We start from the raw sequence: 23,530 nt of genomic DNA on the forward strand, positions 1-23,530 counted from the left end.
GAGCCGTGATCCTCAGTTACCACCCTGTCTGGCTGATACAAGATAAATGGGGGGGGGGGGGAGGGGGGGGTGAGTAAGTAAGGCGTGTGGCTCCCTTACGCTCCTGCCCATTGTAATCACCGCTAAGAGCACGGTGTTTGTATGGTTAGAAAGAGTTTCCAGCCAATTGGCTGGAACGTCCAACCGCGGCCTCTTGGATGTCACGGCGCCCAACAGCTCCGGAGCTCGCAGTCAACTTTGACCCCTCCAGCCGGATGCTTCTCCTGCTCACGAGCGCAGCCGCTGGAGGCTTGCGTGGCGACGGCACCCACCCTGAGCCTCGCAATGTCCCGAATGCCTTGGGAGGCCTGTTTGGAAGTGCCGCCCCCTTTGCGATCACATGGTACTCAAAGTCTCCCACGGCGTTGAGGATAAACTCCGCCACGTGCGCCGCGCACGAGGCAATGTTCATCGTTGTGGCGGCTGCCCGATGGCCCCACCCCCTCACCTGAACTCGCTATCGAGTGACCCATCGACAGAGTTAGGAGGTGACTGAGGCGCTCTGCGAGGCCGGCTAAACGTGACAAGAGCCCGGACACTGAGGCGGCGTCCGCATAATGGACAGTGGTGGTAAAACAATGGCATGGCGTCAGCAAGCGTCCAGGTTGCACAATGGGACGCGCGGCTTCGGCCAGTTTTGCCCAATGCTGCCTAATTCTGCTGCTGCTGCTGCAGGGAACCCAACAGCGGCAGGGAGGAGCGATGGAGCGGCCCGTCTCTCTCGGAGAGATCCTCCTCTGCGACCTCCCTGTGGTGGACGTCGCTTTTGCAATACTTGCTGCGCGAGCTGCGTGCACGCTCGTCGCTGATCGAATCACATCCAGGAGCTCCCAACGACGTCCTCCTCAGAAGTCAATGTCGACGGGGGATGCACACCGCCATCCTCGTTCCGCAAGTCTCGACGACGCAGACGCCGGGGCTCCTCTACATCACCGACATCAGCGCAAGGACGTAGCGTAATCCGTTGGTTGGCATCGTCCGCCGCACGCTCAACCTCGCGGGTACGAAGCCTGCACTGTTGGGGTCACAGCCTCTACAACACCAGCAACTGCGCAGCTGCGATGTTGGGCGAGGATGTAGCGGCATGCGGACGGCAAGGGGCAAAACAACCGCCCCTCCATCTCTTCCGACGAAGGCGGCGTCTCATCAATTCTCTTGCAGTGCGCCGATGAGCGCCCAGAGTCCTGGCAGAGCGGGCCTCCTCTGAGCCGGACGTGCCCTCGTAGCGGGCGGTATGGTCGCCCACGTCCCGCCACCTCCCCTGTCCCCCCGCGCTCACTTCGCGTTTCCGCGAGTGACCCTATTCCCGAGGGGCCAGTGCCGGGCGTTACAGTGCCGGCACCGCGCGTGTCTGCATGTACGCCGCGTCCGCACGACTCTTCCGGGACTCGCCTCCGAGTGCCTTCGTGTGTACGACGCGCCCGCAGAGCACCCGGTGAGCTCGGGCGACGTCTCAACTCCTCGTGCCGGCGAGCGGTGAGCAGCTCCGGTAGAGCGCGCGCTGCCCTTGGAGAGGTGAAGAAGAGTCCCTCCCCCCCCACCCTCCGCCAAGCACCGCGACCCCCGCGCTGCGCTGTGCCGCCCGCCCGCACTCACAGCGGGAGCCAGCAACCTGGCCCGCCGTAGGACCAGGCGACCCCGCCAACAAGGGCGCGGGGAGCCGACCGGGTATTGCAGCTGCGCCAGCTCACGAGCCCGTGCCGACGCCCGCATTATTTCTGAGCGCGGGAAGATGCTACGGTCGGAACCGTTAAGTCCTTGTGGTTCCCCGACCGCAAAGGTTAAACACTGACCGCGGGGGTCCAGGCGTTTAAGGTCCGAGGCCTCGCTTGGCAGCGCCTGAAGCCGCGCGTTTGGGTGCCATTATGCAACCCGGAGGTTTAAATCGAGAGAGAGAAAGGGAGAAACTGAAGCTCGTGCTGCCTCCCACTTTTCAACTTTCCCAGCTAATGGTGGCACTCGCTCATGTTGCTCCCGCGGCGCAGAGACAAAAGTGAGGGGTGTCTGGGTAGAGGGTGTGTTGGGTCAGGTGGCGGGGGCAAATTGTAATGGTAAAACCGCCCCCGGAAGATAACGTCACAGAACTACTTCTGAAGGACACCTTTTTACACGCCCTTGAAAATTAAGTTTGTCGCATACCGATAAAACTAATGTATAGTTCTTAGATCCAATTTCAGCAAACCAACTAATTTCACGTGATGTTTTTTGTTGTGGTTGTTGTTGTGGTTGTTGTTGTGTCCCAGTGATCGGTGACCAGGCTGATGCCGCCGTTGTCGCACCACACTTGAGAACCCCGCCGAACGAACGGAGAATGGCGGCTACGGGCCCGGGGTACGAACCCCCCCCCCTCCCCCCCCAGCATCTACGGCGGTTTGATCCGACGAGGCGTTCGAAGTGAGAAGTGAAATCGCAAAAGACTTTGCAGAACTCACCGAAAACACATCGTCGTCCCCTCCAATTTCAGCCTCGTTCTGATTGGTTGACGACGATGTGGTGGAGCCTTCGGGGGGGGGGGGGGGTTAGAGTTGGGGGGTCAGGGGGGGGTACAAAAAAAGGGATGACAAGAGACAGACCGTGAAGAGGGATGTTAAAGAGAGACTGCTGTGGGGTAAAGGCGCAGCCCTGCAATTGCTCGCTCATGCCACTGCTGGGGAGAAGGGCCTTCGCTAGAGGGAGAGCTCCTCCACAGGATACTTTTGGCCTACTCTTCCATGCTGGGCAGACGTCTTGAAAGCGGTGGGAGTACCCACACTTGACTTAACTGCACCCGTCAATCTTATTCTTACCTTCGTTTACATTTATGACGCGCCTTTGATCAAGGCGCTTAACATACTTGTTATGGGGGGGGGGTGGGGGGGAGTCTCAGATTTCCAGGGTCACCCACTGTAGGGGTCCTTGGTATAAGGGAACCGTTGTTTACGGTTGAAAGGTACAAAGTTGAAATGTTATGGTTACCGGTCCTAGCAGAACCCAGCCTAAAAGTCGCACACCTTAAGTCGGCATCGGGGTCCCCGGATCTTAACCGGATAACAGGGCGAGCAGGGGGGGGTGGGGGGTCCCCCTTATCGGGGTCCACATTGCGGCGTTCGATTGATGCTCGCTGCTGGGTGGCCCGGGGCCAGAGCCGTTCCCCCTAGGGGTCGACGGCGAATCGGGGCGACCACCCCGGGCCCCGCGCTTTGTCGTCACGGTGTCAGACCTAACACTGCTGGTTTAGTTTGAAGGGGTCGGGGGAACCACGTGGTGTGATCCCCCCCCCAAAATGGACGGCCGTTACCAGGGCAATGGGGGGAGATTCAAGAAACCTGCCCATCGTTTCACCCGTGGCTCCAGAAGGTAGAAACCAGCAGTCTAAAGGGGTACACCACAGCAAGCCGACTAAACAGGCGGCATGCGGTGGGGTAACGCGTGGGTTGCTCCCGCCCTTATCCAAGGGCGTACCTTGGAAGAGTAGGCCAAAAAAACGTTGCATCGCGGCGGCATCTCTCGTAACGTAACACGCGCATTTTACCCCACGCAAATGACCACGTCGCCGGGGTTATTAAATTCGAACGCGAAAAAAGAACACGGCGTTATCTTTTGCCGTGGATGTCGGCGCGTCGGCCCACACCTTCGGCGAGATCCTCGATGGCCTTGCGCACGCAGCGGTTGAACGCGCGCGCGTCGGCCGGCGTCTGGAAGGAGAGCCCAAATTTTTTGTCGTCGATCATCCAGTGGTGGAAAGTCGGAGAAGCCACCGTGTACACCAGGTTCTTCTTCAGAAAGCACTTGAGCAAGACCTGGCCGCGCCACGACACACACACGCGCGCCAGCGAGCGAGCGCACACGCGAGTTAGACGGGCAGCGTGCGACAACGGTAACACTTGTTCCCTCATAACAAGAAGTTCCTGGGTTCGGTTCCCGACTCAGGCGCTATTCTGTGCAGAATTAGTCTCCTCTCTCCCCGTCCTGGATGCGTTTCCTCCAGGTTATCTGGTTTCCTCCCATAGCTAAATAAAATAAAAATGTATGAATCAATAAGAACATTTAAAAATACATTAAGAAACACTTTTTTTTTTACTTAAGATTTATTCGCCAGCACATCCCAATGCGGGAATTAAATTTGCCGGTAAGATTACTCAATTGGGATTCGACGCAGCAACGTCGCCCCCCCTTCTGTGAAAAATTGGCAGGACCCGTCCTGAAAAAAAGGCTTGACACTCTGGCGAGGCTTTCCTGGATGAACGGACGTGAAAAGTAAAAAAAAACGAAAAAAAATTCCTCGCCAGTCAACTTCCTGTTCACGTAAAAATGTACCTGGATCCTCCGGCCATGAAATTGGAAAATAATCTCAGAGCGATGGATTTAAACAGCGACTTGGCACAGATGCCTGTAGTTGAGCAACGGACAAAGGCATCTCTATTAACGAGCTTATGCAAGAAAATATTGTCTTTAATATGTAATTTTAGGTAGGGTGTTAAAGAGTCCCAAATCAGGGTAAACAGAATGGCACGTGTGGCTCGTACACATAAACTACTGCAGAGAATGTTACCTATTCGAATGGGTAATTATAAAAGAATCCCATTTTTTTCTTAGGTTTACCAAAGAAAAAATATACATTTTCCATGTTGATCAACCATTTAACGTATTTCAACTTTCGTGGCAAAAATTGAAAATATTTTCCCCTCTACAAATGCAAAAGCCTCCTAAAACACATCGCCTAGCACGTGTGAATTTGCCTTTTTTTCCCAGCTGGAAAAAGACTCCCCCCCCACCTTTGCATTAAATTTCTCTCGACACCTTTGGGTGCCTTTTGATACGCAAACAAAAAAAACTAAAATCACGGCTCCCCAATCGAACCGTGGGGGCTTTTGGTCGACCCAAAACACCCCCTCTCTTTTTCATCCTTCAAAGGGATACTACTGGGGAGACTTTTACGCTTAAAAGTAATGACGGTCTGTGCCCAGAGTTGTTGCTTTGCCAAAAAAATTATCGGCAAAAAAAATCGAGATAACATGAAAAGCCAAAGTAGCCCCAAACCAACATGTACGGGGGGTGGGGGGTGGACAAAACATTTTATTTCAGAGGAGAGAAAAAAATAACTTACAGGTCAACAATTTGATCTGCATTAACGTGGAGTTGGCTTCATTCTTATTCAAATAAATCACAGCACCGGGAAGATCTTTGTAGTCTTCTAAATGTGCCTATGATATTCATTTGTAGTCCTTTAGTATTTTGAAAAATAGGTCAATTCATCTTCGGGAAAAAGAAAAGAACACACACACATGAAAGCGAAGTCTCTTTCCGTAACACGAGAATTCATTTGGGGATAATGTAATTATTGCATCAGAGAAAGATAAATTACGCAGCTATTAGTGTCATTTTAAAAGGGGGGGGGGGGTTAAACCGATGCATGCGAACCACGGTAGCTGTTGCGAGTGGAGTTTACACGACTCTCTAAAGAGCGGTTCAAAATCGGGGGGGTTGGGGGGTCAGGGGGGGTCGGTGGCTTTATTAATTTTTTTGCGAGCATCTCTGGGTGTTTCTGCTTGCCACATGTGGCCCAAGGGCCGAGCAATTTGATCCCAATTATTGGGGGGGGGAGGGGGGGGTGGAATTACACGGAGCTGCTGCACTTGGTCTGGGTGTGCTGCGATTTTTTGGCCAAGACTTATTTTGAGCAGTGGTTACCAATCCAAACAGAGGGCATTTGCCGTGGTGGCGCAGTGATTCGCACGCCGCACTACGAACCGCACAACCTGAGCTTGATTCCAGGCCACAGCTAACATCAGTTGACGAGTGATATCCGATTCGGTGTGGGGCACCCAACCTCAACAATCCACGCCGGCCAGCGTGTTAAAAGTACGGCGAAACAACACCCCCGCGACGTCACATGGTGCAGATTGACAAATAGTTATCATTTATTATTATTGATATTTTAATTAACCGCAGAACGGAAAATGCTCGGTGGCGAGCGAGTGGGGCTGGAGTGATCACCGTCACCCGAGCGCAACGGATGGAGGAACGTACAAAAACGCTGCCGCGCGACCAAGAGCGCTCGGGCTCGCGAATCGCAACGAGTGTCGCGCCGGGGATCGTCACACAGGGGGAGTTCCGCGAGTCCGAGCGGCGCGTCCGTCTGGGAGGGGCCGTGCGCCGCGCCGCACCCACCAGGCCATCCCCGATGCGCTCCCCGCGCACTAGGAAGTCGCTGCGGCCGTTCTCGTCGAGCTGCAGGAGGCGGGAGATGCTGACCTGGCTGAGGCCGCCGCCGGCCAGCGACACCCAGCCCTCGTCCGTCCTCGTCATCACCACTGCGCGCACGCGGACAATGTGGTTCTCGCTGCTCCGCCACCGCCGTCGACACCACCGCCGCCGCCGTCGCCGCCGTGACATAGGGGGTTCAAAGAGACGCGCAGCAGGAAGACGGCATCGGTTAGCGCGTGGGTCGCGTGCACCGGCGCGGTCGTCCGGAGGACAGGTCCGCCAGCTCCACCGAATGCTTCGTCGCGAACGGCAAACAGAGAATCGGGAAAGTCGTTGCGCCCCTGTGTCGATTTCGCAATTCAAAAATATTCCGTGTTTTATTATTATTATAGTCAACGACGACTACGAGTGGATGAAAATCAAGTGCTACATCATCGTCATCATCATCATCATCGTAGCACTTGACGATGATGATAACGATGACTAACCATGAAAGAGCAAAGCGTAACGAGGATGAGAAGAGATTAACTGTGGTCTAAACGAAGGTGCTGACTGAGATAATTTCGTAACGTTACTAGAGACGACTATATATGTGTATACAAATAGATGACCGAGTTCAAAGGTTGGCCGACCTGGTAAAATTGAGGGGGGTGGGGGGAGGGGCTCCGGAGAGGAGGGGGGAGGGGCGGGGGGAATAAAATGCCCCTCACATCAACATTTAGTGAGTATGAATATTACGACTTAAAGTTTAAGTGATTTAGTCGACTAGATTGCACAAAGAGAAGGCAGTCGTCAAATAGACTAAGACAATGAACTGAAAAAAAAAATGGTCACTAATTTACCGCTACGTAAGAGCACCTATCGGCTTGCAGATGAAATCACGGGAGGAGGTGGAGGAGGAGCGATGATGTGACGATGAAACTGCGTACAGGGTGCTGCTCCACCCTTTCAGTCCAGGGCTGGGGTCAACTATAATTGTAATTGGGTGACTGGTAATGAATTGTGGTCCGCAATGTAATGGTAATATCAGCTAACAATGGCCGCCATAACTGGGATTACATAATTGACCCCAGGTCTCATTCAGACGACCGGGCCCATCGGTTTGCAACGGCGCAACAAATCCCAGGAAATATCTCCCGTTGCGAGTATAATGGAATTTCTTTGTTGCGTTTTTTGCTTCTTCTTCCAGTTTCTGTTAGTTTCCGGAACACACGCAAAAAAATTTGGATCTCGCAAAACCAGCAAAGACAACGAAAAAAAACGTTCCGGGCCCAGCAACGATCGGCCTTGCCCCGCAGAGGCGTCATCAAGACAGGAGTAGAGCGGTGAGGTATGGTGAAACGACCTCTACGACAGACATTGAGCGAAGAGGCCCTCATCCAGCAGTGGAATGACAAACGACTCGAAATTTTACTTGAAAAAAATGAAAGAAATTTTTTACTTTTTTTACGTTTTTATTCATTGTTAGTTTCTTTTGGGTTAGACCACGTCGGTATAAAATGCCATTTTTTTACGAAAACCCTCCACCACCCAGCAACAGAGCCAATAAAATAAAGTTGCCACGTCATGGGCAAATATGCCATTTCATTTGGTTATCCATGTGTGTTGAACTTCTTTTGCACCGTACATAGCAAACCGTGGTCAACAAACTAAACGCAAAAAGCAGTTCTAAAGAAATTAGTTTTCAGTTTAGATTTAAAAGTGCATTCCTCCAGTGGCTTCTTAATATCGGAAGAGCGTTCCAGACGGCCGCAAAAGAGCATCCGAAACCGTGCGATGCAGCATGGCGAAAGGCAAACTAAATCTTTGACAATTGTTTTTATTAACAACGTTTCGCTGGAGATTACATGCAGCAGCAGCAGCAGCATCATCATCATCGGGTGTTAACAAGAGCTCAGCTCTAGTGTGAAAAGAGCTTCCTGATCCGGGTCCTTAAGTAGGTGCCATGACATCATCACGGCAGCCGAACACAAAATACAGTGCTGCTGCTGAGCGTCATGAGCACAAATGACTCATTCCTGTGAATGCTTAAATCAAATCGTACTCTTTCATGTTGAACACCGTTGGCTTTTAATGAACGTGAAAAGGAAAAAAATGTACACTAAAGAATAAAACTTAAACGGGAATAAAGATTAGAGTCACGTGGATTTTTTACTCCGGGTCCTCTGGTTTTTCCTCCCACATTTATATGCATGCATTGAGATGATTTAGATTATTTTGGTGCTATAAATGTACATGAAAAATAAGTTTTCACCTCAGTGGGCTTTGCCTGGTAGGATGGTGTAGTTATATTAGTATGTGTTTGGGTGATTTGTCTACCATTATTGTGCTTTGCACTCTTGTCGTGTTTTTGTGCTGTTTGTTGTTGCGACGTTCTTACCCCACGCCCTGACTGGACATCTGTGAGAGAAAAAAGCTCGAAATCTCATCGGAATCCTCCTGCAGTATAAATACATAGTCTGAAGTGCGATTCGGTTCGACTCCTGAAGAGTAGTGCATGGTGAGAGCTGAAGAGAAACATTTCTGAACACGCGGCCAGAGCCGACAGACCACACTTGCGTGATTACGAGTGGCAGTGAAAAGTTTTGCGCGGAAGGGGGGGGGCAACGATTTGTTCGTGAAAAAAAGAACGCGTCGCTGAAACAGAATCAACAAGACGCACGCCGTGCACCTTGTGCCAGGCCGTGGTCTCAACAATTCATTTCTGGTCGTTGACAGCAAAAAAAACAAAACAAAGGCAAAGATCCCCCGTATAGCTCATACCAGACTGTTGAGGCAAGTGCTGTTCGCGAGCACCTATAAAGGCCGGGACGGCACACGAAGGGGTGGGTGGCCAGCACCACGCCCGGCTGCCTTTGTCTCCCCAGTGGCGATGTTTACACACCGCACCAGGTACTCACTTGAGGCCGAGTCAACCTAGGGGAGACCCCACGACCAGTTCAGATAATCGTCACTGGTGTTGGCTGTTAGCGAGAAATTGAACTCGGGTCGCCGGGTTCGTAGCGCAGCGCTCGAACCGCGACACTACCGCTCCACAGCAACAGCGGACACACACACACACACAAGGCCATCAACACCGCCATCAACACCGTGCCCTAACACATCAACCGCGTTTACAATTTCTGCAGCCGACAGGCGACCGGCTCCGTGTGCGAGCTGTCTGCGAGTTTGTGCGTAAACTCTGTGAAGGTTTTGATTTACGCACGGGCCGCGTGAGTTTACACAAAAGAAAAACACGCGGTTCATGTTCGACACCGTTTACCATACTTGGGGTTGAGCGCGGCGCGGGGACCTCAGACCAACAATTCTATGAGGACTTCAACTATTTAAAAAAAATACAATTTTTACCAGGCTAAGGCCCCACTCAGCTACATAAGGGCCGTCCATAAATGACGTCACGCACCTCGGTGGGGGGGGGGGTGTGAGACATTTGTGACGATGTGTAGCGAGGGGGGGGGGTTGAGAAATGTGACGTCACATCAAAATGCGCAACTTTAAATAAATATAGACAACACGTTCTACTTTATTAAATAGATTTTCTAATAAATGTTTTCTCCTACAACATCAGAGTGCAGCGCCACATTAAATACGCACTACAATGACAATAGTTTAAAGCCATTTGAAGCATGTTTTATTTTTTTTGGGGTGGGGGGGGGGCAGAGCTTTGTGACGTCATATTTGAGGGGGATCTGACTTTGTGACGCCGTGTGACAATGGGGGGGGGGGGGGTCAAAAATCGTAAAAAATCGCGTGACGTCATTTATGGATGGCCCCATACCTCTTTATAAGCCCCATTGATAGTTTTCAACCTGGCTATCACAAACGATTGCTCAACGAAGTGGCTTACCATGTACAGCAGCCAAATACTTTAAACGCGTGATGTTGCTTCTAAATGTGGAGGGAAAACCCGCAGGGCCTAGAGAAAAATCCACGCGACCACCACGGGGAGAGAGAGACACACAGCAGGCGTCAGGGTCGGGATCGAACCCTCACGACCTCCTGCACACCAGGCGAGGTGGTTAACATCTCGCCACCACGGTAGGGCTACGCCGCTGAAAGTTTCAGGTCGGCCTCCCGGGCAAATGCCGCGCGCGGTACGATCCGGTGCGATATTCCGACCAAATCCTCCTCCACGGCCTCCTCCTAGATAACGGCCACGCACAGCGTGCCGGAGGGTGCCGGCGCACGCGAATGCTACACGAGTCACATCCCGCCGAACAAACGGCTTATTAGTGGGGAAACGCAAAAGAGGAAGCGCGCGGGTGCGTCTTTGAAGTCCCCGACGCGAGACACGAGACGCGCCCCTCGTCCCGCGGGCCGAGCGGACGTCGCATTGGGCGAGCGGCAGTGCCGGGTGGGGGTGGGAGTCGTACTCTTAGGGTTTGTTCGGTAAAGTCACGTAGGTAAAACATAAAATTTAAAATTACTAAAAGTAATAATAGAAATAAAATTAGTATTTTATTTTATTTCTATTATTATTTTATTTTATTTCTATTATTACTTTTAGAAATTTGTATTCTTATTTTATTGTATTTCTATTATTATTTTATTTTATTTCTATTATTTCTTTTAGAAATTTTTAATTATTATTTTTTAACTACGTGACTTTACCGAAAAAACCTAAGAATATGAATCCTTGGTGGGAGTCGTGCTCAGCGATGATTCGGCAGACGCCGATTTACCGGCGGTCAGGCGTCTCCCTGTCGCTCTTCTTTTTTATTTACACGCTTTTTATTATTAGTATTACTTAACTCCCTCTGTCTGTTGTCGTTGTTGTTGTATCCTCAAATCTTGCAACTCAAATTTAACCCACTTCCCAATGTGGTATCGACTGCAAACTTGGTATATTTTATTGTTTTATTTTTATTATTTTATTATTTCCCTTCTACGTGACTTTACCGAAAGAACCAAGAAGATGAATCCCTGCAGTCACGAAATCTTTAAATCGAAACTTGGTATACTTATGTCATACTGATGACAATACTACATTCTATCATAAAAATATATTTATTTAAACGCCCCAAGCTTTTATTTAGTCAGTTACAAGAGTATATTAAACATATTATGCAAAGTACTTGAACAAATTTTTTTTTTACTTTTTAGTACATTTAAAAAAAGCGTGTTTAAAAAAAAGTTTTTTTTAATATATATTATTCACTCGTCGCTTCCTCCCCCACGCGCGGAGGGATGCTCGGTCTACCAGGTTCACCGTTGCGACTCACCCGGCGCCGCGTTCAACCAAAACCGCAACAACATCCATCGGCCACTCACCCACCCACCACACCGCAGGTCACACAACACTCATCTTTCCGGTATCCGACGCACATTCGATCATCGGCGCCGCTTAGTTGCCGAACGCTCGGTCACGTCGCGCCCTTCGTGCCTCTACTCGGCAACCCTCGTATCGGGGGAGAGGCGGGCGGAAAGCCAAAACCGGGGCAAGGAAATAAACACAGAGCGATGGGTGCGCACGACCGGCAAGACGCCCATTCGGACCGTCTTCGCCACCCCCACGTGCAGCAGCAGCACGGCCTCGCACTCGCGCCGCCGGTGTGCGGCGAGCAGTACCCCCCCCCCCCCCCCCCGATTGAGGCTGCCCGATCCGATGCCTCGGCCAATTCCCGGCTTATTCTCCAAGCTGCCACCACTTGCCGTGGGGGGGGGGGGGGGGTGGAAACAATGGGCCTCATTGATAGTTTACGTTCGAGTGGCTGACACAATGCCCCCGAGTCTCGGTTGCATGTGCGGTTTATTCCGGCGCGGCAGTAGCGGCGAGGACGGCAGTTTTGCAGATCCCACCACCACGGTTTCATCATCGCCGTCGTCGTGGTCGTGACCGTCATCATTATCACCCTCGTGGTCAGCCATGATCAATCCACTGCTGGTTTAAAGCCAGCCCTCATTCTTCCGTGATGTAGCAATCCACCCAGCACATGCAAACAAGCTCCATCTGCAGACAGAATTTTATCGGCCTTTAAATCAATCAATGTTCATTTGCTACACGGAAAGTCCAGTTTAGCCAGTTACCCAGCTAGGATCGCGAGGGAGGTCCGTGATGCATTGGCATAGAACAACAACTTCAAAGTGTTCCATACGGAGGAACGGGTAACAAAGGGACAGGACGCGTCAGACGTGCAGACAAGCCAAGGGCAACGTTTGGTTTCACTGCGTTCGGAGTGGTGCACAACCTCAAATAACGAAACCCCAACACATTCGTCAATAACGCAGCCATTTAAAATTCAATAAAAATGTAATAGATGTTTTCGGGCAATGTCTCTTACTCACAGCGCATGACCGTCTCCGCCACCCCTACGCGTGCCTGGCACACACACAGATGTGCTATGAGGAAGGGCCACTGCTCGAAACGTCACCTATTATACATATTACTGACGAACATGCCGAGTTAGTTTCATTAATATTCTTGGTTCTTTCGGTAAAGTCACGTAGAAGGGAAATAATAAAATAATATAAATATAAAACAATAAAAATTCTCACGAAGTTTCGACTGCAACACAAGCAATCATCATGGAAACGTCGTGAGAATTTTTATTGTTTTATATTTATATTATTTTATTATTTCCCTTCTACGTGACTTTACCGAAATAACCAAGAATATGAATCCCTGCAGTCACGAAAGCTTTAAATAAAAATTTTAGTTTAATTAATGTTAAGAAAACACCGACAATTATGCTCCCTGTCCGGCGTGGGAAACATTCCCAGCAGCAGGTCCTTCCCCACGGGCCGCATCCGCCCGCGGTTCACGCGACCGCTCCAGTGGGAAGCCCCGAGGCGTCACGGGTGCCGCCTCCCTGCACCGCCGATCTCGTCAAGGGGCATAAACCATCACGCGAACTCTGGTCATTTTCGCAGCGGCTTTTGGCGAGCCATCGAACAAAGACGGCATTGCACGCTTTCGGATACGCTTCTGCGGCACTCTGGAAGCCTCTTCCGATATCAGGAAGCCACTGGATCTATGCACCTTTAAATCTAGATTGAAAACTCTACTCTTTAGAACTGCTTTTTGCGTTTAGTTTGTTGTCCTTCCTCCACGCCTCCGATTAGCACGGTTGGCTACGTATGGCGCAAAATAAGTGCTACATACATACAAGGTAACATCATATGGTCGCAATAATTACACACAAATTGCTTGCCACAAATGCACCACAATGACCGCCTCCGTATATTTGTAGCATTTGGCGGTATTCAGTAACACCTTGATGTACAAAGTGGATGCGTAGCCTGGAGCTTTGTTTGCGTATATTCAAACTTCGCACATTAAATAACTTCTAACATTAGTACTGTGAGAATGCGTTCCCAGCCTTCGTCACTCACCATTTCAAACTATAAACACTTCATAATTTACCATTACTATTGTAAACAAAGACGATTTACCAGTGTAGTCAACGGTGCGGTCACGTGGTTGCATTGCCCACCAAACACCATAGCTTCGTCCAAGACTTAATTTCAGTGTGTTTATTTATTCTTCATTTTTAGCTTTGTGTGTAAAATAATGGTAATAAATTCTAAGTTTGTTTTACCCAAACTGTGTTTGTCGAATATATATATGCATATCGAGTTATTACTGGACGAATTTTGAGAGTGTGCCGGAATGTTTTACAAAGAGCAAATGAAATCGGCGGACGCCAAAAGACAGTCGGTAAAGGAAACAGTTTTGGCAAAGGGAATCCCTTCGATGGCTTCTCCGATCTTCCCGCACTTCCGATTAGCACGGTTGGCTACGTACGGTGCGGGAGAAGTTCAACGTGCACGCATGCAGGGTCATGTCATGATTGTAAACATTGGCGAATAAAACATCGGGAAGAAAAAAACAGCCATGCACATGGATTCTCGAATGCTTTCTAAAGCGCGTTGCTTTGCAATGTGCATCTGTCCTGGGAAGCATTTAATTATCGACAAGATAAACCCTGTTTTACCAAGTTTTTCTCTCGGGTAAATCCCTAATAGCAACACGACGTTACGCGTGATCATCTGAAAACGAATATGTCGGCGCTTTCAACCTTCGTTTGAAATCGTTTAAAAAAAAATCAGAAACACTCGTCGCTAGAATTTGGTCACGTCGCTTTGCTCCGTTGAGACCCGCGCAGGTGGCGACGTGGCGGATCCCCCTCGGGGGGTGACCTCGCGGAGGCACGTCGGTCACATCCACCGGAAACTTAACAAATAAAAACAAAATATTTTTTATTTTACCAGGTAAGGCCCACTGAGCTTTAAAGTTCTCTTTCCAGAAGCGACCTGGCCATCACACATGGTGTCTCAACGAAATGGCGACTTACACCATCACGTGGGAAATTACAGCAGTGGCCTAATACTCTAAAAGTCTAAAGGCATGACCGTTGATTCTTAATGTGGAGGAAAAACCGGAGGACCCGGACGAAAATCCACGAGACCACGAGTTAAAGAGAGACGTGCAAACTCCAAAAATACAGGCATCAGGGTCGGGATTAAATCTACCCAACTTCCTGCACATCAGGCGATGTAGTTCACATCTGGCCACCGCGAGATGCGGAGAGGGCGGCCACATTGCTTGTTTACAGGGCCTTCATCCTCCCCAGGGAGGCTGTGCCCAAGCGCCTACGGTTTCCGTGTGGGCAGAGACTTCCTTCCCAATCCCTCCTCCCAGGAACACACCCACCAGCCCATCAGCCTGCTGCTCTCTCTCTTCTCAATGGGGCCCTTTATTTTATTACCATTATTATATATTTTTTCTAAATAACAACCGCATCCTTTGTTGTCAAGGACATTCGCTGCGAGCACGCGATGGGACCGAGAACAGACGAACTTGTTGGGGAGGGGTGTAGTGCCGTTTGGAGTTAAAGCGTTTACTGAATCAACCCGAGCAATTCCCCAGAGATGCAAGTCACAGAAAAGCCTCATATGCAAACATCGTGTTCTCCAAATACCTTGCACAATGCCCGACAATTATTGCACGCCTACACCTCTGAATGGGGCCCAGACAAAACAACGATTCCGTTTCTACCTCCTCCGTCGGGTCAACATCAATCGTCAGTCAGTGTGCACAGCTGTCCACCCCCACCAAACGGCCCCCTCCCCCCAACCTGTGTCACTCTGGTAGAAACCGTACATCTCTGTGATACCGCTAAAGAAATCGTACGAGCTTTTAAGTTATTCATTTATTAGGTTGACAGGTGGCCCAGATGTCAGAAATGCTGAGCCAGGATCACTGAGAGCCTGGGCTCGAATTCAGGTTTCCAGCCGCCTGTTATTAAAGGTGATGGTCTCAGTCCAGTCACCAATAACTAACTTAGGTACTTAATGTATCTAAATTCCAGCTCCGAGGATATAAAATATCAGTTTGTCATGCGATGGACTTGACTCTCAGCGGCAAAGTGGGTGGGAAACTGCAGCCCCCTGCAGGATAGAACAGAAATCACTTTAAAGTGTCTCAGATGTAGCTCTGTGATAGCTTCTTCTGTGGGCCGTTCTCTAAATGAGACGAGATCCGAGTGGCTCGTCCATATCTTGACATAACACTGATAGCACAATTTTAATACAATTTAAGGGAGGTTATATTTATTTACTTAAAGTTATGAATCCACGCACAACGAGCTGATGCTTTCTTACCAACTACCAAGTCTGGGCCACGAAGTTGTATTCACTCTTATTTGACGAGCAACTGAATCTGCACCGGTGATGTGTTCTTCATCCTGAAGCGACACGCGGCCCTTGCCTAAACTGGCTCGTCAACTTTGACCCCCCCGCCCTGCCCCAACACATAAGGTCAACCGTGCTTCTCCTCTCCCATGTTCGCAATCAAACTTCGCTCATCACGGGTTTTCCTCGTCACGGATTTGACCATAAGGTGCCAAAAATGTACCGCGCTATAGTGAGTTAGTTACAGTGAGTTAGTTGTTATAGTGAGTTAGTCGGCCCATTCACGGCTGACTGTGAGATTCCCATCCAGTATGCATCGCAACACAGCACTGCACTCTTAACTGTACTGCCCGCGGTGATGGTGCCGCAGAAGAGTACAAACGCAATCATCATCATCATCCATAGTGAGTCAAAGTTAGTTTTATTTTTGTTTATTTTTTAAACTGGATAATAGTCACCGTACCTATGTTATCTACCTTATATTTATTTTCAAGTTTACTTTTATGTATAAGTGTACAGTACAGTTTTGTACACTCCATACATTTTCCTAATTCTATACATTTACTGTACAAGTCATATTTAACACTATCGTCAATATTCATCCTATTTTACATTCAAAATACTTCCTGTTTGTTTTCCGGGTTAATGTAGAGTAACGTAACAAATGAACGGGGTGTCGTATGACTCACCGCGAACCAAACCCTAACATTCCCATACGTATGTACGTATGCTGAACCTCTTTCACACCGTACGTAGCCAGAGCCTTTGAAGTTTCGTGGATCGCGGGTTTGCAGATATATTCGTGAACGTTATCCCCGTGATGGGCAAAGTTTTGGTGTAACACATAAAATAAACTTCAACTCCCCCGTTCATGCAGGCCATACACCACCGATCGAGAGGCTAAGAACCGTGGAACGGTCGCTAAACAGCACCAATACCAACACCTGCCATGCGCCACTACGTACCGGTGACGTCACCACGGCGCCTGTGCCAGGCCAGGTGCACTTCGAGGCCACGTGAAGTGTCAAAAGCTCGCTGACAAGGAGGTCACGGAACAGACCCAGGTGCCATGGGTTGTCCGACCGAGACGACTGGCAGATGCACCAGCTGTGCCCCCTGCTGTGCCAACTCGCCGCGTTTATAGCCGCCGCTGGGCTCCTCGGCTCGCTATTGCGAACGTCGCTCCCCTGCCCGCTGTTGTTGTTGTTGTTGGAGGGCGACAGCCTTCGACCGATCACGTAGCGTCCTTCACGAGCCTCCTCCATAGACTGCGCCGCCACGTCGCGCTCGCCCACCGCCCAGCCGACACGTAACGCCCGGCATCACAGAATCATCACCGGTGGGAGCGAGGGTGTCTGCACGGGGGAGAGGGACTGACTCACGTGGTTGTTATCTCAGGTGGCGAAACACGAAACTGACGGCTCACAGATTCACACGTGATAAGTGAAGACAATAATCATGTTTAAAAACGGCACGCAACCAACGGCAAACACGTTCGTGTAACCGCTGCACATGGTCCTGCGTCAATGATATAGCCCTCTGTCAAGCCCGCCGCTGGGTGAAGGCCTACCTTATGCCATGTCAGCCGCGAAGGTTGTTTGATCGTATTTCAGCACGGTGGTCTGGTTCAGATGTCACTCCTCACCAGTGCTGCACATAGCTGTGACCAGGGATCGAACTCAGATCATTTGGGTTTACAGCGGGGTGAGCTATTCACTACCCCACTTATCCACCTCACGTATAAATGTATTTAGAAATCGTTTTCAAAATATATATATCAATGTGAATGTATGCAGGGTAATTTCACGATTTGGGTAATCATTGGTGTAATTCTAGATTTGAAGTTTTCGTGACTGCAAGGGTCCATACTCTTTGGTTCTTTCGGTAAAGTCACGTAGGTGAAAATTTAAATAATAAAACATTTTCAATAAAAAGAACTAAATTTAATAATTTTATTTTACTTTTTTTTTACTTTCACCTACGTGACTTTACCGAAAGAACCAAAGAGCATTGGTATAGTATAATCACGAATGTTGATTTTTGCTTGGACAGACTATGCCAGCCAACTTTGCCTCTAAGTGAAGAATACATAATTCGTACCATCTTTCTTGATAACCGAGCGATGCTCATAAATGCTCATAAAACACCGCATTGTTGGACACACTTAGATGTGTACTGTATGTGTGATGAACTTTATTTCGCACCGTGATAATTAGAGCTGCGAAATGACAACGTTTCAATGACGAGCCGAGGTTCTCATCCACGCTGGGTGATTCTGTCTGACGGCGCATTCAGCTTCCCCATACGTATCAAGCCATTGCCTTAATCCATAAATAAGCGACGTTTTCTAAAAGTAGACACAATTACCTTCAAAATGACACCACAAATGTATTATTAGGATGATTAAAAATGTTTTGACTATGAGGTTGCCGAATTTTTTGAAACCGCCTTCCCTCAAGTGAGTTACGTAAAATTGCGGCTAATTTAATATTTTCCAATGATTATCTGGGACAATGTTACCCGCGGCAGCAGCAGCAGCATCAGCCACACAAACGGCCACCATTGAGCTCCTCTTTTTCACTCCAAAAAATCAAATGCAGTGAGTTCGAACTTTTGAAAGTGTGAAGTCAATGGACTGGAATAGCGCAACGGAGCGAGTTCCAGCGAATGAGGCCCACGGCCAAATATAAGTCACCGCCACCACCTCCGCTGCCGGCCAAGGCGTTCATTCAGCTTTGGCAGAGGGCTGCAATGCGGCGAGGGTAAACACGGTGGTCACTTAAGATTAAGTAATTTCTAAACAACGCAAGAACCTGGCTCGGATCAGCCCTGTTTGCGCGACTACACCGTGCATGTTGTTTTGCGGTAAAATAAAACATTCCCCAATGCCAACATCAGCAGCAGCAACAAAAAGACTGCACCTGGACAAAATCCAGACGCAGTCACGTTCGGTCCGGCCACAAGGCGGCAAAGAAGACGAACTCTCTGGCTGAAGATGACGGCGTCCGGCGAGGAAGCCCTGCAGGGCGCACCGATGGGTTAGACCCCCGCAAAAAAACTAACGCCGAGGGAAAAATATTTTAAGGGGATTTTATTACGAGACGAGATTTGCGTCTCAACGCGAATCGTTTCGCGCGCCTTTGTTGCGCAATTAATTCATTTAACGGTTTTTAACCGCGCGAGAATAATTTTACCTTTCACATTCGGCCAAACGAACGAGGTGGTGGGGGGGGGGGGATTCGTCTGAAAAGTGAAGCGACTCCGTGCTCAATTTTCCCCCCCTTCTCTCCGCCACCGTTCCAGCAGCACCAAAAATCTTAAAATCGACACCGACTCCGAGACCGTGAATAACCACTCAACACCGACACACGCCCATCTCTGCATGGGAAAAATGTGTGGGCGTGAGGAGCGCGGGTGTGGTCGGTGTGGACGGGGCGCAAAGCAGGTGGCTTCGTGCACTCGCCGGTGCCCGAGCCTGCGTCTCCCACGCGGCTCTCCCATTCCGACGACGCCGCGTCGCCGGATTTGCCGTCCCGCAAAAAAACGGTCACGGGCTGAAGTTCGTGGGAGCCGCCGGTTGAGCCGAAACGCGCGTGCGGATCGAGTGGACGATTCTTTGCAAAGAGGAGAAAAAAAGATAAATTTTAAAATCGGTCACTCGCTCGCCCGCCTGCGTCCGCACGTCGTCGAAATATAAATACAGCAACAAAAAAGCTGAATAAATTAAATATTTTCCTTAGGCCTGTACGCTAGAGCACGGGCAGGTTTTTGTCTTGAGGATGAAACCAAAAAAAGGCACACAAAGAGGAAACAAACATTTAAAAATAACGCGAAAATGCAGATGACATCGCCAGTGCTTTTGACTAAATTATAACCGAAGAAGTCTTGATTTAAAGCTTTCGTGACTGCAGAAATTCACACTCTTTGGGTCTTTCGGTAAAGTCACATAGATAGAAAAATAAAAACATAACCCCACCCACTTACCCTTGGGCTGCACCCATCTCAGGCCTATTATATAACACCCTGCTTCACCAGCTCTCTTGCTATATTTTTTCACCTGAGGACGATTGCTTGTGTTGCGATCGAAACGTCGTGATTTTTATTTATTATTTTTCTATCTACGTGACTTTACCGAAAGACCCAAAGAGTAATACCGAAGAAATATTTGCATTTTTGTTTTTTTCGGTGTTGTCACGAATTACCAGGATCAGTTGAGGATTTATTCTCATTTGAAGTTTTTTTTGTCTGTTTAACACATGTGGTTACCTCAACGGAGGTTACATTGGTTTGAACGTCAGCAGCGAGACTCCAGCCTCATCTCCCCCCCCCGGGCCAGCGCAACGTCCCACACACACCTCAATTAATCCACACGCGTGTGCAGCACACCTTAATCTGGGCAGGGATCGTTGTTCATTACGGGATCTGACTCACAGTCACAAATTTAGCGAGTTCAAACCCAGGCGGTCTGAGTGACTCAGAGGTCAGTCAGAACGCTGAGCTGGCACTACTAAGATTAAGCCGGGTTCTTAAGTGGAGTGAGTTGGTGGTCGCAGCCCGCTCACCAATGATGGGGCACCGCCGTGGCGAGATATTATCTCCCTCGGCCGGAATACAGGAGGACGTGGGTTCGATCCCAACTCCAACTCTGACGCCTGCTGTATATTTGGGGGGCTATTATTTTGTTGCCAGTTCCATTCGGATAAAAGCGCTAGACAGCTCAGTGGACCTTACCTGGTAAAACAAATAAAAACGAAGTTTCCTTTTAGACTCCACGAAAAAATCCCATCACAATTCATTTGGTTAGTACCTAAACTGGATAACTAGTGCACAGAACATTAGTCTCGGTGGCAGAGCCGTTGGGAAAGTGCTGTCCCGTACCGCGTGGAACAGAGGGCGCTTGAGAGGATTTCAGAGGTAGCTCTGTGGTATCCACTTGCATGAGCTGTTCTCAAACACAAAGGGCTGCACTGTTTTACAAGATCCGAATGAATGCTTGATCTCACGACATGACATCGATAGCACCATTGGCGTAAACTTCGGGGGGAAAAAGTTTACTTATTCACAACGCACTATGGCCCCGTTACCTGTTTTTTTTGTTAAATGTGCTTGTTATTTCCTGCAGCATGTTAAAGTATGGACTATATATCACAATGCCAACGAGGGGCAAACGTTTCCCGGTGAGTCGTGTCCAGTCCTTTGGGACAAGTCCTGTGAGCACCTACGGAGGCCAGCAGGACACACAAGGGCGCCACGGTGGCGAGATGTTAACCGCCTCGCCTGGTACACGGTAGCTCGTGGGTTCGATCCCAACCCTTGTATATTTAGAGTTGTATGTTCTCTCTCCCCGTGGTCGTGTGAATTTTTCTCCGGGTCATCTCGTTTTTTCCCCCTCCACATTTAGGGTATTTGGCTGTGGCTATGAAATGCAACGTGATGGGCCAATTCATCGTTTTTGGCCAGGCCGCTTCTGAAAAAGAGCTATATAGCTCAGTGGGGCCTTACCTGGTCAAATACACGCACACCTTGCAGCAAATGTCTCCCTTCCGTTGATGCTCACCACACCACACAAGGTACTCCACTTGAGGCCCAGTTAACATCGGGGCATTCCAGTTCAGGTACGTTTCATTGCCACTAGTTTTGTGCATCCGAACTACTAAACCACTGACACCGCTGAGTAAACTATATGAAGACAAACAGATACAAAAATGGCGACTAAGTGGTGGTGACACCACAGTGCTTGTACCAGACTAAGTACACGTAGTGTGTATACATATGCAGCGACCACAGCGATAGATTGAAAACGAATTCCTTAAGAACTGCTTTTTTGCACCTCCCGTTAGTACGGTTGGCTACATACTGTGCGTGAACGATATGAAATAATTACGTGGTTAAGATTTGTGCCCGTGAGCTCTCCGATGTGTTTTCGGGTTGTGCCGTGTGTCGCCTGGCACGATGTCTGACGTTTCGCTGCATGTGCAGGGGAGCTTCTTCCAACACGTGGCGCAGCCCGAAAGCACGTGGGGCGGCAGAGCCGTGCCGGCACAGGAAGGAGAACGCCTCCGCGGCCGCACTTCTGTTGAACATCGTTTGCACTCTCGTTGTCGTTAAATTCGCAACGAGAGTGAAGCTTGCGTAACCAAGCGTGCCTCGGGCAACCCATACGAGGGATAAAGTCCGGGGTTTGGTAAACGATAAACAGCAAACGCAGCCCGGGGGAGAAGCCACTCCTTCACACCGAGGGGCCGGCGATGCCAGGACGGGGAGCTGCAGTAAAGGTCGGAGACCTCGGGGAGATGGTAACAGGAAATGACTCGAAAAAGGGGCTTATTTAGCACTATTGTTACTCGTGGTCAAATTGTGTAATGCTCACTGGCTGAGAGCTTCCAAAACGCACCAATTATCATGAATTAATCACGTGCGTTTGTTCCTTCGTAACCATTAATATCCCACCTCTGGGCAAAGCACCCCCACCCCCCACCCCCCCCGAGGATCTTTCCATTCTTCACGACCTATTGCCACCTCCATCCACTACGACCCTCCGAATCTTCTAACTCTTGGACGAGCCGTCGAATTTTTCTGCCCACCTTTCGCCTTCCCTCCGCGCATCTCGACGTTCTCCGTAAATTGGTGCCTTGTTTGCTAACTGCACCGCCTTTCACAGTCACCTGCAAAGTGCGAACACCGAACGGCGAAGCTTTCGCTCGTGGTCAGTTCTGCTTGTGGGTTTGTGTCAAACTTCGATGGGGCAGAGTTGAACATCACCTTGGCCCTCTGCGGCCGCCTGGAACGCTCTTCCTTCCGATATTAGGAAGCAGCCACTGGAGCGATGATGCACCTTTAAATCATCGTCTAGATTGAAAACTCATTTCTTTAGAACTGCTTTTTGTATTTAGTTTGTTGTCCTTCCCCCGCACTACCGATTAGCATGGTTGGCTATGTACAGTGCGAAAGAAGTTCAACATACGTGCATACATTAGCCGCATCAGGTGGGCCGATAAGGCCCACACTGCTCTCATCCCCCATTCACTTCTTATTTTTTTCTACATATCATTTCACAACTGCAGCGCCGAAGTACCCGGTGGTCAACCTTCGCTCGTTCGGGAGCCGCTCTTTCTCCTCCGTTGGCTCCACGTGGACCTGCTTTCACCTCGGCAACCTGTGCTGTCGCCTTCCTACCGCTGTTCAAGTCCAGGATCAATATTTTCCTCGAGTCCTCTCCCACCTATGACCGCATGCCTCTAGATAAAAGGATTTAAAATATACATGTAAAACATGCCCACTCTTTCTGTACAGCATCTCGAGATGTGACCGCACTTGTGTAAAAAAGAAACCCACGCGACGGTTTTTAAAGTTGCGTGCCCACACACGTTCAAATGCACGCGAACATCTTCGAAAAGTACAAACGTCAAAATTGCAGACATATCGAAGAAGCGCGTTTTTGATGCACATAGCAGCATAGTGGGGCTTTAGGGGGCCTGCAGTGAGAGGCTGAGAGACGTTACGTAACTCGCGTCACGATACTCTCTCTCAGAAGCCCTTTCCCCACATGCCTTTGCCCCCTTCCTCTCGACACACTGCCGTATGCCGACGCTGTGGTATAAAAATCCACACCACGCTGTAGTTCTTTCATGATAGTCATCCACGGCACGATAGGACGCGGAGAGACAAAAAA

General features: G+C 49.5%; 1 protein-coding gene across 3 annotated transcripts in view; it reads right to left on the minus strand.

Annotated features, from left to right (window-relative positions):
- The window catches only part of LOC133341469 (sprouty-related, EVH1 domain-containing protein 2-like), a 48,674-nt gene that overhangs the window by 15,731 nt on the left and 9,413 nt on the right, over positions 1-23,530 (minus strand). For 2 of the 3 annotated variants that reach the window (XM_061550129.1, XM_061550128.1), the window contains exons 2-4: positions 6,190-6,361; positions 3,650-3,818; positions 2,472-2,539 (exon numbers count right to left, since the gene is read on the minus strand). In XM_061550129.1, coding sequence (XP_061406113.1) covers positions 2,472-2,539; positions 3,650-3,818; positions 6,190-6,361 — 409 coding nt within the window. The remainder of the gene's footprint in view (positions 1-2,471; positions 2,540-3,649; positions 3,819-6,189; positions 6,362-23,530) is intronic. The other variant, XM_061550130.1, reaches the window with a different exon arrangement.

Source organism: Lethenteron reissneri, chromosome 11 (assembly GCF_015708825.2).
Source record: "Lethenteron reissneri isolate LAM-NWPU_2019-01 chromosome 11, ASM1570882v1, whole genome shotgun sequence".
Taxonomy (NCBI): domain Eukaryota; kingdom Metazoa; phylum Chordata; class Hyperoartia; order Petromyzontiformes; family Petromyzontidae; genus Lethenteron; species Lethenteron reissneri.